This window comes from Macaca mulatta, chromosome 19 (assembly GCF_049350105.2).
Source record: "Macaca mulatta isolate MMU2019108-1 chromosome 19, T2T-MMU8v2.0, whole genome shotgun sequence".
Classification (NCBI taxonomy): Eukaryota; Metazoa; Chordata; class Mammalia; order Primates; family Cercopithecidae; genus Macaca; species Macaca mulatta.
The window spans coordinates 69789438-69805691 of NC_133424.1; the positions used below are offsets into that span (position 1 = coordinate 69789438).

Here is a 16254-nt window from a genome sequence, read left to right on the forward strand (position 1 = left end):
GCACATGAGAACTACATTGCCCAGAAACCTCTGCGCCGCGCGTCAGCGGCACTCAGGGGCGTTTCCCTGCGGACGGAAGCTCTCTGGGCGTGACTTCCGGCATCTTCCCCGCGGCGGACATCTTGTCGGCTCTTAGGTGGAACCATCGGAGCAAAAGCTCGGGGTTGCTGGGCAGTTCCGAGGTGACGAAGTGGGAGGGTGCGGGAGGAGTCGTTGTTCGTCCTGCAGAGTGGATCGCCAGCGAAGACCCCGCCTCCACCCCCGGGGGCGAAGGACCGCGGTGCCAGGGTCCCGCGACCTGGGACCCCCCTCGCGGCTCTGTGAGGTCTATGAACTATGATGGCGGCGGCCGCGGTGTTGAGTCCGGCGCAGGTGGGTGCTGCGTTTCCGAGACTTTCGCCCGCCCGGAATCCTGAAGTTCCGAATGAGGAGCGCCTGTCTGAGTCCTTGCTGCGCAGGCCCCAGTGTCCAGGGCAGCGGGGCGCTGGTGGGTGGGACCTCGTTCCTAAATCTGGCATGTAAGGTAGGGGCGAGTGTGACGGGCAGAGGGGCAGCCTGAGCACAGGCTTGGAGCTGGACTGAGCCCGTAGCAGTCGGGAGCGTGTGTGAGCGGTAGTCACACCTGCAGTGTCGCGGGGAGAAGTTGCATCTTCATTGCGAGGACTATAGGAGCCATGGCGGGTTTTGAAGGGTGGAGGGAAGGGATTTGATAAAGGATTTTTAAAGTATTCCAATGTTTGCTGAGGAGGAAACAGACTAAAGTGAGGTAGAAACGGTGAAGATGGAGGCAGAGCAGGGAGACCTTTGAGGAGGCCCCTGCAGCAATCTCCAGAAGTATTGCCGTGGTGGCTGGGCCAGAGCAGTGGCAGGAGGGATTTGGGTGAGGAAGTCGTGAGATTCTGGATAGATTTTTAAAGATGGAACCAACGGGGTTTCCTGCTGCATCAGATGTGGTCATGAGTGAATGTAGGGAGGTGAGGGCTATCCAGAGTTTTTTTTGTCTGTTTTCCTTCCTGAACATGTGAAAGAATGGAAATTGGTAAGTCACAGCAGGGAGCACCTTTCAGGGGGATCAGGAATTGGGTTTTGGACTTGGTAAATCTAAGGTGTTCTGCGTTGGAGGTTCACATGGGTAGCTGAACATGCAGGTCTGGAGTTCTGGAGAGGGAGTTGTGCTAGAGACCTTCAATGCGTGAGGCATAAGGGTAAAGCCTGTAGTGGATCAGGTTTAGAGGGTGGAATATTAAAGATATTATCTTATGTGGCCTCTGAAGTGAGAGGTAGGGTTAGGGTGGAAGGCCAGGGATGAAGGGGTGGACACTTAAGATTCCTTCCAGAAAGGAGGGGTCCTGGCATGTGAAAAGATTCTAGATGGTGGTGTTGGAAGTAAATGCTCGGTGCTGCAAAGTGAAACCAGCACTCAGGCAAAAGTTTTCTCAGCAAGGCATTTTACTTCTGCGCAAGTGTGCTGCCTGCGTTAATCACGATCACAAGAGCACACTGAACAAAGGAGGGAAGGGGGTTTTATCTCTAACCCGTAGTCCCTACCTTCCTCTGTGTCACTCCCCCTTGGGCTGGGGTCGAACTGCACAATCTAAGCTGACCCAATTGGGTATATTTTCCCAAATAAGGAAGAGGGAAGGGGAAGGTGAGTTACAGTGGTGGGACATGTGGGTTGTGTGGGACGTGTGGTTTTGGTGGGGGGAATGGGTGCAAAGTGAATAAAGGAACCGATGTGAATTAATGATTAGTGCTGACGGGAAGGTTGTTTACAGTAACTAGGGGCAAGGAGGCATGGAGAACAAGAAAATTAGGTTGGAGAACAAGAAAATTAGGTTTGAGAACAAAGAACAAGAAAGTTAACGGTAAACCTTTGAAGAGCAATTTTATTATATCTTATAGTGTCAGCAAGAGGAGAGGGCTGTAGAGCATACGTAGCGTGGCCTGCACTGGAGACCAAGGTGAGGGATGCAGTAGATTTGCCATGAAGGCTCAGCGTGCCTTCATGGGCGCTGCCTGTGGAGCAGTTCCATCCCCAACCAGTGCACTGGTGCCTCAGTTATCCAAACTCTCAGGTAAGCAGAATTGATGAACATCTCTAATGAAGGAGCACTGCAGCTCCCCTTCAGAGGAATATGTATCAGGTAGGCTGGTTTAGTGCAAGGACTAGTGTACACCTTGCAAGTACACAGAAGTAGGGAACTAAAAAATGCATATACAAAGTAAGGTAAATTTATACTAGCACTTAATGATTGGTCAAAATATTAATTTGCCTTGAAGTATGTTATTACAATGGAAAATCTTACCAAATTTTCTTAAAAACTTTTAAAGCAGGCAAAACAACCTAATTTTTTAAAAACTCATCAGTTCATTTGCATGGATAGTAGTAGCTGTTTTAAAGGCACTTGAGATGTACAGACAATCCTGATACAAACAATAGCCCTATGAGGTAGGTGCCGTTTTTATCCCCACTTTTAAGGTGAGGACACTCAGACACTGGTCTTTGTTTATATTCACACAGCTGGTAGGAGCCAGCACTGAGATCTGAGTATCTGAAGTTAGAGAGGTGACCCAAAATCATTCCTGCCAAAGGGCAGGGTAGACAGAGCTTAGGGAAACAGTTCAGTCCATGAGATCCCACTGTGAGAACCTGCCACTCCCAGCTTCCCTCTTCTTGTGAGGTTGCCATGGTGTCAGAAACTTGTGATTCCTACCTAGATGAGTGCAGATTGTCTCATGCCCTCACTTAGCCTGACACACCCCCATTATCTCAGCAACTCAGTATGAAGAATGATAGTGTTCTGGGACTCTTCAGTGTCCCTTCTGCCTACTGTTTGAGGAGGTCCTGCAGTCACCCAAAGCTCTGTGTTGTAAATTCTGTTTTGGAGTTATGTGGAGTTTCCATTTCTGGCAAGCAGTGGGATGAAGTGTGGAACATTATCTCAGGCACAGGAACCAGCATGTGCATATACTTCGCTTGAGGCTAAACTAGAAGTGTTTGGGGAACCTCAGGTCTCCATTATGTCTAGTGGGATCAGACAGCAGGGACAGGGTTCGGCCCAGAAATGGCAGCCTGAGGATCTGGGTTTCTTTGCTGAGAGAATTGGGAGCCACTGCAGGTTTGGAGCTAGGAGGGAGTGATCTGACTTTGGTCTTAACCAACTTTCTCTGACTGTACAGTGAAGAAAAGACTGTGGGAGTGAGGATGAAGGAAGGAATACCACTGAGGAGCTTAATGCAACAGTTCAGATTGGACCACAGTGGTGGCTGTAGAGGTTGGAGATGTGGATGGATTTGGAATCATTTTTCTTAAAGTGGGACCAACCAGATTTTCTGATGTGGAGGATGAGAAAGCAAAGGGGAGGGGTGAAGGATGACCCTGGATGTTTTCGTCTGAGAAGATATAAATATGCCATCAACTGAGGTGACAAAGTTGGTGGTAGGAGTACCTTTCAGAGGTAATATCAGTAGTGCAGTTTGGCTATGTGGAATCTACCGTGTTCCAAAGACACTTGCGTGGAGGTGTCAAGTAGACAGCTGGACACAGAGATCTGAAGTTCAGAGAAGGGATTCAGGTTGGAGCTATCCACAGGGTGGCTGCCCAGCATGTGGATCAGGATTGAGGCTTGCTACCAATTTAGAGAGAGAATCTTTAGGTCATGGTGACAGTGCCATCAGCACACTGTAAGGACAGGCACAGCAGGGTGGAGGTAGGGGCCATCTTAGAGGATAGAAGAGGGAAAGAAGTGTCCTTGGGAGGAAGGAGAATAATAGGGTCCCAGGCCAGGTGGCAAAGTGTTCCAGAGAGAGAGTGGGTGTGAGGTGAACCACTGTAGTAATAGAAGGGAGGTGACAGTGAGGCCAAAGCCGTGCTTATTCAGCTCTTTATGTGCTCCTCAGGCTTCCATGGTGACCTTTGATGGGACCTGTGGAGTTTCAGTCAAGCTAGTGAATTAGCCCAGAGACAGATTGGGACAGTAGGCAGAATCAGTGTGCTTGGGGTAGGTGCCCAGTGAGTGTGGGTTTTGAATGAGTTAAGTGTTGAGAAGAAGCCTGTGACTGACCTCAGTAGTACAACAGCAAAGCAGAAAAGGGCTGAGTTTATCTGAGATCTGCACATGGTTCTGGATTGCTAATTGACCCGTGAAATAGAGCCAGGAGGGGGGGAATTTAATAACTGGATTCAGGGCAACCCATGGCAGTGTGTCCATTGATCAGGACCAGATGTTATCCTGGATGCTTTATCCAAGCATTCTCTGGATGCTGTGTGCAGATTTGCATGTAGGGAAGCCGTGGAGGTACCTGTGTTGTGGGTGTCATAGATGTAAAGGAGGTATGGCCAAAAGGGTGATGTGCACATGGAGATGGAGTGTAAATTCATGAGCCCAGAGCTTTGGTACCGAGGGTTTCTGAGACAATGCTGAGCTCAGTCACACCAAGGCCTGTTATCTCATTTGAGTTAGATGTGACAAGGAGTCCCAGAGAGAGAGGCTGCTCTTAAGCTCAGTTGTCCATCTCACACAGGGCTGTGTGACCTTCAGAGATTTATTTGTGTACTTAGGAGGAATGGGAGCTGCTGGATGAGGCTCAGAGACTCTTCTATTATGAAATAATGGCTTCTGTGCTTTGCATTTATAGTCTCCCTGGGTGAGGCCCCAGTATCCCATTTTTCTGGACTGGGCCCTACTCTTCCTTTTTCCCCTAGGGATTGCTCTTTCCTTTCCATAGCTAGAGCATGGGCACTGCTGTCTTCTGATTCCCTCACCTAGGTCCCCTGGGTGCCAAGGCTCAGCTAGATGCATTGCCTCCTCTCTTCCCTGTGTTCCTTAACTCCTGCTGCCCTGAAGCCTTGCCAGGAAGGGTTTGGGGGTCAGGAGTCCTAAGGTGACCGACCCAGTGAATCCTGCTTGGCCTCTCCCTGGCCAGGTGACTGTCCACAATCGTGACACCTCTGGACTCCGGGCTCTACCCGCTTCCTCTAATTGTAATTTCCTTGAGTCTGCCTGTGTCAAATCATGGTCACCACTTGTGGAGCCATTGCACTGTTCCTGCAGGACAATTTTCTGAGGTTCATTTTGTAGTATTTGTTTTCTTGCAGTTTTGCATGGGTGGGCTACTGTGGGCTAGTGCTTTCACACTCAGTCTGTTTCATCTTTCCCCTATGCTTTGTATCTTCCAGATCCTTTGTGGTTGCTGAATTGTAACGAGAGAGAACCCTGGGTGCCTGAGAGGGCATGACTCTAGTCACAACAGGAGGGGCTTGGACAGGCCCTGGTGAGTGGGAGCTGAGGGATGCCATAACCTCAGGGCTGGGTTCCTGTAGTTCCAGAAACCTATGTTGTGCCCATTACAAGTGTCAAGGCTAGAGGCCCTAACTTAGTTCTACCTTTTTATCCCCATTCTGTACACTCTTGTCATTTCTAATCTGACTTCTGACTTAGGGCTGTCTTCTCCCATTCTCTACCAGAGGGGCTCTTAGTAGAGCAATAACTCTCTCTCTGCAGTGCTTTCCAATATTGGACTACACTTACACTGATGTATCATAAGATGTGTGCATATCCTTAAATAGTCCCTGAACACGTTACTTGTTTTTAATCACATTTTCCTGGGCCTGGACACACATTTCGGCATAGCACTCACCTGTCACCCACAGTCAGCCAAGGTCCTGCTAAAAGTCATTGCAGAGGATGAAGTTGGAGACCTTGTACTGCACCCCATCCTCGTATCTTTGTTTCTTGTGAGGCCATCTCCATTCTGTGACTTTTAGATTCCAGTACTGTACAGCAGCCTTTTCTTCAACCTGATCCTAGCTCTGTTCCACCAGGAAACTTAGGTACTCAGTCCTGGGTACAACAGACACACATTTGTGATGGAGTTGCCCCACCCACCAAAGTCAGTATGTACATCAATAGTATTTTTCTGCCTTCAGGTTGTTGGCATGGAGTGAAGGATGAAGAGTCATCTTCTGAACAGAGCATTTCTATAGCAGTGTCACATGTTAATACTTCCAAGGCAGGTTTGCCCACACAGACAGCTTACCCTTGTGACATATGTGGCCCCATCTTGAAAGATATTTTGCACCTGGATGAACACCAGGGTACACACCATGGGCTGAAACTTCACACATGTGGGGCATGTGGGAGACAATTCTGGTTCAGGGCAAACCTTCATCAACACCAGAAGTGTTACAGTATAGAGAAACCCTTAAGAAGGGATGAAGGTGAGGCCTCAATTGTGAAGAACTGCACAGTTAGCAAAGAACCTCACCCATCAGAGAAACCCTTTACGTGTAAGGAGGAGCAGAAAAACTTCCAGGCTACTTTGGGTGGCTGCCAACAAAAGGCCATCCGCAGTAAGAGGAAGACACACAGGAGCACTGAGAGTGGGGATGCATTTCATGGTGAACAAATGCATTACAAGTGCAGTGAATGTGGGAAAGCTTTCAGCCGCAAAGACACACTTGTCCAGCACCAGAGAATTCATAGTGGAGAGAAGCCTTACGAGTGCAGTGAATGTGGGAAAGCCTTCAGCCGCAAAGCTACACTTGTCCAGCATCAGAGAATTCATACTGGAGAAAGGCCTTATGAATGCAGCGAATGTGGAAAAACCTTCAGTCGAAAAGACAACCTTACTCAGCACAAGAGAATCCACACTGGAGAAATGCCTTATAAGTGCAATGAATGTGGGAAATATTTTAGCCATCACTCCAATCTAATTGTACACCAGAGAGTTCACAATGGAGCAAGGCCTTATAAGTGCAGTGATTGTGGGAAAGTATTCAGACACAAATCTACACTTGTTCAGCATGAGAGTATTCACACTGGAGAAAATCCTTACGATTGCAGTGATTGTGGGAAATCCTTTGGCCACAAATACACCCTCATTAAACATCAGAGAATTCACACTGAGTCAAAGCCTTTTGAGTGCATTGAATGTGGGAAATTCTTTAGTCGAAGTTCTGACTTTATTGCACACCAGAGGGTTCACACTGGTGAAAGGCCTTTTGTGTGCAGTAAATGTGGGAAAGACTTTATCAGAACCTCCCACCTTGTTCGACACCAAAGAGTTCACACTGGAGAAAGGCCATATGAGTGCAGTGAATGTGGGAAGGCCTACAGCTTAAGCTCCCACCTCAATCGGCACCAGAAAGTTCACACTGCAGGCAGGCTTTAGGAGTGCTTTGAATACAACAGGACTCATCAATCAGATGTTGAATTTCATATATCTGAACATTGACACAAAGGAGATTCCTTATGGTGCCAGGTATGTAGGAAGCTTCGAGGGATATGTTGCACTTTCTGACCTGCTCAGGTTTTTTGCCAGAGTTTTGTCGCTGTCAATGCCTGTGGCCGAAACCATCTTAACTACCAGCTTAGATACCCCAGCATTGGGGAACGCAGGGTTTTGTATTCTCCAGTCCCTGGAGAAAATCATGAGATGCCTGAGTTCATTGGGGGTCCTCATTCCGTTCTGTATGACAGGTATAGGTATGGACATGATCCATCTTTAGCCACGAGGGTCTGAGCTGTATCTGCTGGTGGCTTATACAGAAGGTTTACTTTCTTCATGGATATTCTTGGTCTCACATACTTGTATTGAGTTTTTCCAGCCTCCAAGTCACCTGGCCTGGGAAAGTACTTGCCTCATGTTGCTCTGGTTTGTGATAATAAAGGCTTTACAGTTTAAGCCACTTTTAATCTTGGGGGTTCTTACTGTCTGGAGTGGATTGAAAACAGACTCTGCCAAACTGAAGACAGCCTTTGTGGGGCACCTCCAACTTTGCCTCAAATGGGACAGTGGGTTGAGGGAGAACAGTTCTTAGTTCAGTTTTGATGTTAACTTCCATAGCTGACAAAGCTTGTTAAGTAAGAATTCAGATCTTGTGTAGACCTGATTTGTCTGGATTATTTGAGAGCCCATATTTCACCTTGAGGAGGGTGCCGCTGCTGTGACAGCCTGCAGTGTTTTGAAACAGCATGGATTGAGTGTCTTGTTTCCAGCATATGTCCCTTGTTCCCCAACACTGTTGAGGGAAAGCTGTTCCTCAGGACCTGCCGAGTGGCCATATTCCCTGAAGGCCTGAATCTGGTACACAGGCCACTGTTGGTAAGATCTAAAACATCCAGTAGGGAAACAAAATTGATATATATTGGATGTGGATAATTGGGATTGGGGAGATTGCGGCGAACTAGAGGGGAAGTACACATTGTAAAAACACATCCACAGACAGTCCAGGCACTGAGGCTGGATGGGATCAGGTATCCAGAAATCTCAGGATCTCCAGGGCCGTGTTACTGTTAGGTCAAGATCACTGGTGCAGCAACGAATGTAGTTTTCCTAGATTCCTCTACCTCCCTGGGCTCTTTACCTAATGTCTTTGCTGCACAGGCAATAACCCTGGGAGTAAAGAGGTGTGGTGGTCCAAAGAAGTAGCTTTTGTGACCAGCTGGGGTTTCTGGTGATTCTGTTGGCAATGGTCCTCATTGTTTGCCAGTTTTTCTTACTACTGAGGAAGAGATTGTCTTCCCAAGGTATTTGGAGTGATAAGAGTCACCGTAGTGACGTAGAGTCACTCTTAATGATGTCCAGTTGTCCAATTTCCAATAGAAGTAGGACACCCAGATTTTTTAAAGGGATAACTTTTTATAGGTTCACTGAGGTGTAATCAACATGCAATATATTGCACATATTTAAAGTGTACCAGTAAGTATTGATACACACACACACTTGAAACTATCACCCTATCAGTGGTGTCGGACAGATCTGTCACCCCAAAGTTAACCTCAGGCCCTTAACCTTTATCTTAGTGCTCTCCTTCCCCCAAAATCCCTAGGCAACCATTGAGTAGTTTTCACTATAGGTAAATTTGTCTTTTCTAGAATTTTATGTAAGTCTGTCTATAAAGTGTTAATTTTGTTTGTTGTCTTCATGCAACAGAATTTGAAATTTGTCCATGGTATGTATGAATAGCCCATTTTAAAATTACTGAGTCATATTCTGTATGGATATACCACAGTTTATCCATTTATCTTGATTGGTGTCTGCACTCCACACCCCATTTTTAAATACTAAAAAGCTGCTGCAAATATTGATGCATGAGTCTTTATATGGACACTTAGCTGAGAACTTTTTTTTTTTTTTTTTTTTTTTTTTTTTTTGAGACGGAGTCTCGCTTTGTCACCCAGGCTGGAGTGCAGTGGCCGAATCTCAGCTCACTGCAAGCTCCACCTCCCGGGTTTACGCCATTCTCCTGCCTCAGCCTCCTGAGTAGCTGGGACTATAGGTGCCTGCCACCTCGCCCGGCTATTTTTTTGTATTTTTTAGTAGAGACGGGGTTTCATCGTGTTAGCCAGGATGGTCTCGATCTCCTGACCTTGTGATCCTCCCGTCTCGGCCTCCCAAAGTGCTGGGATTACAGGCTTGAGCCACCGCGCCCGGCCAGCTGAGAACATTTTTAAGCAGAGGTTTTGAAGGTGTGGCCATGTTTCTTACTGATTATAGTAAAATATATTGGAAAAGAGATACATACAGGGAAGAATTGCGAAACAGAAAAGACCCAAGATTTGATGATTTGGGAAATTCTCAGCTCATCTGAATTGGAAAAAAAAAAAAATTGAAATTAAGAGATTCATTGTCAGGAAAGCATGTTTTAGAGAGATAGGCAAGGATGTTTGCTATTACCGAGATCAAAACATACATTAGAACACTCATTTCTTTGAAGAGATTAAACATGACTTGTAGATCCCCTCAATACAAACAATTTATAAGAAGTTTAAACTATCAGTCATCTCAGCAAAAGCCAAAAATATAGATAGGGGATTCCCTAGGGGGAATAATCTGCATAAACCTCTTTTCTAATGGTGTGAATTTCAGTGACATACAGGAGACTCACAAAATTCTTGAAAATTTTATACAAGTGAAAATGCTCACCTTGGGTCTAAAGGAACCTTGAAAGTATGAAGTTAAAGGGTGTAGACATGTAAAGTGTGAAGTTAAAGGGTGTAATATTCTATACATGGGACTGGCTGCAGAAACAGGTGCAAGCCCTTTCTACCTTTCATGAGAAAGGAAGGATGACTCAGAGCAGAGGGGACTCCATTGGGCAGAGTCCTGAACCACGTGATATTCCCATGTCTTGACTCCCAGTGGCATTTGCCAAAGTAGATTTCAAATTTTCTTGGGATTAGTGGTTCCATTTGTTTGTTTTCCCCCCTTCCATTTCCTCCCTTTTTGAAACAATGCATATACATATAACTATTACCCTAGGTCTTTCCCACCCTTTTGTTTGGGAGCAGATAACTAGTTTTCTAGTTTTACGGATCCAGACGAGACAGGAATAGCACTGGGTGGACACAGGAGGATGGAAAATCTCAACACCCTGGTTTTGGTGCGGCTGAAAAAAAAGAAAAAACCCAAACAACAGCTAAAACAGGAACTAGGCAAAGAAAGCATGGGATAATAGAAAACCCAAAACGAAAGAGAAAACTGCCAGAACCCCAGTCAGGGTGACATGTCCATGACTCTTCCAGTCAAATGCAAATAAGGGAGGAGGGGTGGTAATCGGGGGTCCCTGAAATTCCTTCGTTTCCCAGAATACCTAATGATTACCCCGATTAGAGGAACACCCATACAATTAGAAACCCAAACTTCATTTTGCATGACTTGCTCTCAGGAGCACTCCCACACTTCTCTCTTGTGTATACTTTTGCTTCACAATAAAAGCTCCTTGCCTTTGCTTCATTGTGACTCATCACTGAATTCTTCGATGGTGTTAAGAACCTGGATGCTGGCTGGGTCTGGGGTCTCACCAACAATGTCCAGTGAGCCCCCCCAACAACACAAGAATTGTGCCCCAAGATGAGATTATACCTAGAGCCCCATCCGTACCGGACTTAGATAATTTAGATGAGATTGGAGACTTTAGCTCAGTGTGGAGGCGCACACCTGTAATCCCAGTTACTCAGGAAGCTAAGGCAGGAGAATCGCTTGAACCCAGGAGGCAGAGGTGGCAGTGAGCCAAGATTGCACTACTGCACTCTAGCTGGGCTATAGAGGGAGACTGTCTCAAAAAATAATAATAAAAGACATCAAATTTTGGAGGGGACATACTTATTGGTGAACTGAAAACAGTTCTGGTATGTGGGATAACATATATCAATAGCCTTGATTATTTTGAATTTCATAATCATAAATGGGATTTTGTTTTGTTTTGTTTGGTTTTCGAGACAGAGTTTCACTCTTGTTGCCCAGGCTGGAGTGCCATGGCATGATCTGAGCTCACTGCAACCTCCGCCTCCCGGGTTCAAGCAATTCTTCTGTCTCAGCCTTCCGAGTCGCTGGGATTCCACAGACATGCGCCACCACGCCCAGCTAATTTTGTATTTTTAGTAGAGACGGTTTCTCCATGTTGGTCAGGCTGGTCTTGAACTTCTGACCTCAGGTGATCTGGCTGCCTCGACCTCCCCAAGTGCTGGAATTACAGGCGTGAACCACCATGCCCGGCCTTTTGGGATTGGTTTAAAGAGCTGTGGAAGACAATTGAGCAATTACCACAAACAGATTAGCGACGGAGTTCCTAGTATATTTGAAAATGAATAAAATTGTTCCTGAGAAAATTAACAATAGTGATCTCAGTCTAAATTATAGAGTAAGTGATTCAGAGAGGATAATATGCCACATATGCATAGATTTGTTTAAAACAGTAGTAAATTAGCACTGTAAAAATTGAAAAAAAAATAGCATTAGAACAATTAGGTTGATGAAGCACAATAAGAGACTAATGAAAAGGAAAGAAATGAAATTAATATCAAAATGTATAAAATAAATTTAAGCCATATACAAGCATGCCAAATTAACTTGTGAGATTAACAAAGATTGTATTAATTGGAGAAAAAGACTAGGAGTCTGCAGATCCTAAAATTACGGTTAACACTAAGCCTCTTACAAACTTCAAGTTTTCAAAAAGGCTCAAGGTTTTCTGGTACAGAGGTACTGTGGGAGCACAGTTCAGATTTAACTTAAGAACATTACATTATTTAGGCCAGGCGTGGTGGCTTAAGCCTGTAATCTCAGCACTTTGGGAGTCTGAGGCAGGTGGATCATGAGGTCAGGAGATCGAGACCACCCTGATTAACACAGTGAAACCCCGTCTCTACTAAAAACACAAAAAATTAGCCGGGCATGGTGGCGGGCGCCTGTAGTCCCAGCTACTCGGAGGCTGAGGCAGGACAATGGCTTGAACCCGGGAGGCAGAGCTTGCAGTGAGCCACGATCCTGCCACTGCACTCCAGCCTGGGCGACAGAGCAAGACTCCGTCTCAAAAAAAAAAAAAAAGAAAAGAAAAAGAAAATTACAGTCTTTAGGAAACTAGCTATTTATCAGAGAGTGTATGTGACCAGAGTAAATTCTGCCAGAATAAGCCATCTTATGATGTCTAGATGACATACTAAATACTTAAACTGATTCAGAATTACCTGAGCTACTTCAACATAGGACATAGCAAAATACTGATAATTACATTGCTATATACTTATAAAAGATACTTTCAGCCAGCAGCAGTGGCTCACACCTATAATCCCAGCCCTTCAGAAGGCGGAGGCAGGCGGATCATCTGAGGACAGGAGTTCCAGACCAGCCTGGCCAACATGGCGAAACACTGTGTCTACTAAAAATACATTAGGCAGGCGAATCGCTTGAATCTGGGAGGCAGAGGTTGCAGTGAGCAGAGATTGTGCCATTACACTCCAGCCTGGGCGACGAGCAAAACTCAATCAAAAACAAAACAAAAAAACATGCTTTCAAATCTGCCTAACAATTATAGCCTGAGTCCTTATATTCAGGATTATCTATTTGTAACTTACAACTTTTTACAAATATTTTTCTTAAACTAAACTAGAAAGAATATTTGGTCTTGCAGATGTCTGAGAATCTTTAGTAAAATACCCCTACAGATTCTATTTTGAAATCATGATTTTTTAAAAAGCAAAAATGTTTATTTCCAATTAATTGCTACAGAGATGCCAAATGTCCACTCAGTAGTTGTGAGTAAAACAATTTGTCTTATTGCTCTTCACTTCACAGGCAAATAAACTCTTTGAGTGATTGTGTGAAGTTCAGAGTATTTGGTCAGGGATGAAATGGAGGCTAATAGGAGAAAACATAGGTTATAAGAGAAAACATGGAATAGAGATTCTAGGGGCACTAAAGCAAATGCATGAGGTAGTCTATGCTTCTGGGTACCTCATAGTATGTTCCTTCTGAGTATTTGTATTCCAAACCTCTAAATTACAATTTTTTATATAACATTTCTTACTGGATTCTCCAAGATATAGTCTACTTTTTGAAGAATATGACATTATGTAGAAATAGTGGTTACTTACCAAATGGTATTTGCTACTAGGAAAGTAGCATCAGTTTTTGGCATGGGCATCTGAACTCTGAGAATAAGGTTTGGGATTCCATGACCTCATCTCCTTGCTGGGAAATGATGGTAATTTTATTCTTCCGCCTGTAATTGCAGTGACAGTGTCTCCAAGAGGATTGGAGACAATCTCTAAAAAATATTTTTTTGAAGTTAGAAAATTATAGAAAATTATTAACATTAATTACTGGAGTTATCCATTTAGAATGATACCATACCTAAAAGAGAAAATTATCTGTGAAATGAGAAAAAATAAAGGTCGATAGAGGAAACAGTTCTAAGACATGAAACATGTAAGTTGAACCCTTGGCTATGCTAGAATCTTGGCTCCCATGAAATTCTTTTTTTTTTTTTTTTTTTTTTGAGACGAAGTCTCGCTCTGTCGCCCAGGCTGGAGTGCAATGGCGCGATCTCGGCTCACTGCAACCTCCACCTCCCAGGTTCAAACAATTCTCCTGCCTCAGCCCCCCGAGTAGCTGGGATTACAGGCGCCCACCACCATGCCCGGCTAATTTTTGTATTTTTAGTGGAGACAAGAGTTTCGCCATGTTGGCCAGGCTGGTTTTGAACTCCTGACCTCAGGTGATCCACCCGCCTCGGCCTCCCAAAGTGCTGGGATTACAGGTGTGAACCACCACACCCGGCCTAAATTCTTATTTCTACAAAGTGTGACATTTTTTCATTCATATGAATGGTGACAAATAAACTTGTAAGGAAAGAGTAAAAAGAGAGTAAGAGTACAAAGGTGGAAGAGTTGAGGGAAAGCATTACTCAACATCTTCTCTGGTTCACAGGCTCTTCTAGATTTGTATTTACAGCAGTGAACAACCTACAAAGAAATGTATTCTCAAGTAGTCTTTATTCAAATTGAGAGATGTGGTCTGGAAATAAAGAAAATATTGGAAAACATACACTAAGTTATTAAGAGACAGATTCTATGGAAAATATCAGAATATCAGCACCAAGTAATAACAAAAGTGAAGTAGGTAGAATTTCTATAGGAAATAGGTCAGGGTTGTCCTTGTAGTGGAGATAATATTTGAGCATGTATTTAAGCAGAGCAGAGAGAGAGAGTGATTTGTAAACACAGGGAAAATGTGCTATGGAAAAGAAATAGCCAGTACAGTGTCCAAAAAGCAGGAGCTTGCCTGGAAGTGAAACAAATCATGTGGTCAAAGCACAATTCAAGAGTGGCTGGTGATGGTTTTTATACCATAATAAATCTCCCCAGTGTGCACAATTACCCGTATATCCATTCACATGTCATTATCTCAGACCTCCTTGTCAGCTATCTTCTCAAACATATTCTTCCTTGCCGTTGATTACACTGCCAGGTCATTGACTGCTATCCTGTGAAATACTTGTTATTTGGACACTTATTCCTCTGCATAAAAGGGTTTACAAGGTATGCCACTTGTGGCTTCACCTGCAGGGAAAATTTTGATCCCCAACTATCTTTCAAGAGGACGCAGAATATGACTCTGAGGCAGCCACAATTTTTTTTTTTCTTTTGAAATTTATCTTTTTTCCCACCCTGCCTTATGGTGCTGACACAATCTTTTTTTATTACTAAGTTTTTGTTTGTTTTTTGTTTTTTGTTTTTGTTTTTTTTTTGAGACGGAGTCTCGCTCTGTCGCCCGGGCTGGAGTGCAGTGGCCGGATCTCAGCTCACTGCAAGCTCCGCCTCCCGGGTTTACGCCATTCTCCTGCCTCAGCCTCCCTAGTAGCTGGGGCTACAGGCGCCCGCCACCTCGCCCGGCTAAGTTTTTGTATTTTTTGGTAGAGACGGGATTTCACCGTGTTAGCCAGGATGGTCTCGATCTCCTGATCTCGTGATGCGCCCGTCTCGGCCTCCCAAAGTGCTGGGATTACAGGCTTGAGCCACCACGCCCGGCCTATTACTAAGTTTTTAAGAGCACTTTTAGGTTTGCAGTAAAATTAAGGGAAAGGTAAAGAGATATCCATATACTCCCTGCACACCTACATATGCATAGCCGTCCCCTCCTCCCCCCGCCAACCCCAACCGGAGTGGCACATTTGTAACAATTGTAAACCTACACTGACACATCATTATCACCCAAAGTCCCTACTTTACATTAGGGTTCACTCTTAGGGTTGTACATTCTGTGTTTGGACAAAGGTACAATGACACGTGTCCACTATTAGAGTGTCATATAAAATTGTTTCATCGCCCTGCTAATCCTCTGTGCTCCACAAATTCATCCCTCCTACCCTTCTAAACCCCCAGCAACCACTGATCTTTTTGCTCTTTCATACTTTTACCTTTTCTCAAATGTCATTAATTGGAATCATACAGCATATTGCCTTTTCAGATTGGCTTCTTTCATTTAGTGGTATGCATACAAGGTACCTCCATGTTTTTTCATGTCTTGATGATTCATTTACCTTCAGCATTGAGTAATGTTCCATTGTCTAGATATACTACAGTTTCTAATCCATTCACTTACTCAAGGACATTTTTGTTGCTTCCAGGTATGCCAATTTTGGATAAAACTGCTATAAACATACATGTACAGGTTTTTGTGTGGACATAAATTTTCCATTCATATGGATAAATTCTGAAAAATATGGTTACCACATTGTATGGTAAAAGTGTGTTTAGTTTTGTAAGAAACCACCAAACTCCATTTCAAAGTGGCTGTACAACTTTGCATTCCATCAGCAATGAGAGCTCCTGTTGCTGTACATTTTCTCAACCATTTGCAGTTGTCAGAGGTGGTTCATTCTAATGGATGTGTAGTGGTATCTCACTGCTGTTTTAATTTTCACTTTCCTGATGACATATGACAGGGATTATCTTTTCATACACTTAT

General features: G+C 44.4%; 1 protein-coding gene across 4 annotated transcripts; it reads left to right on the forward strand.

Annotated features, from left to right (window-relative positions):
- The first annotated feature begins 89 nt into the window (after positions 1-89).
- ZNF134 (zinc finger protein 134) lies at positions 90-10740 on the forward strand. Of its 4 annotated transcripts, XM_077980073.1 has the most exons (4): positions 90-372; positions 1903-2075; positions 5180-5274; positions 5930-10740. In XM_077980073.1, the coding sequence occupies exons 3-4, from the start codon at positions 5235-5237 to the stop codon at positions 7171-7173; spliced, it is 1284 nt and encodes a 427-aa protein (XP_077836199.1). In that variant the 5' UTR covers positions 90-372; positions 1903-2075; positions 5180-5234; the 3' UTR covers positions 7174-10740. The 4 variants fall into 4 exon arrangements, with proteins under 4 accessions (XP_077836199.1, XP_014980551.2, XP_014980549.2 ...); XM_015125065.3 differs by lacking the exon at positions 1903-2075 and having other exon boundaries at positions 90-487; XM_015125063.3 differs by lacking the exon at positions 1903-2075.
- The last annotated feature ends 5514 nt before the right edge of the window (positions 10741-16254 follow it).

What these genes read in the sequence shown, in the direction of transcription:
- ZNF134 (XM_015125065.3), top strand. Translation starts at nt 5,235, where the DNA reads ATGACTCTAGTCACAACAGGAGGGGCTTGGACAGGCCCTG. An exon ending in AGGGGCTTGGACAGGCCCTG is followed by an intron (nt 5,275 to 5,929) that starts GTGAGTGGGAGC and finishes TTCTGCCTTCAG; the next exon opens with GTTGTTGGCATGGAGTGAAG.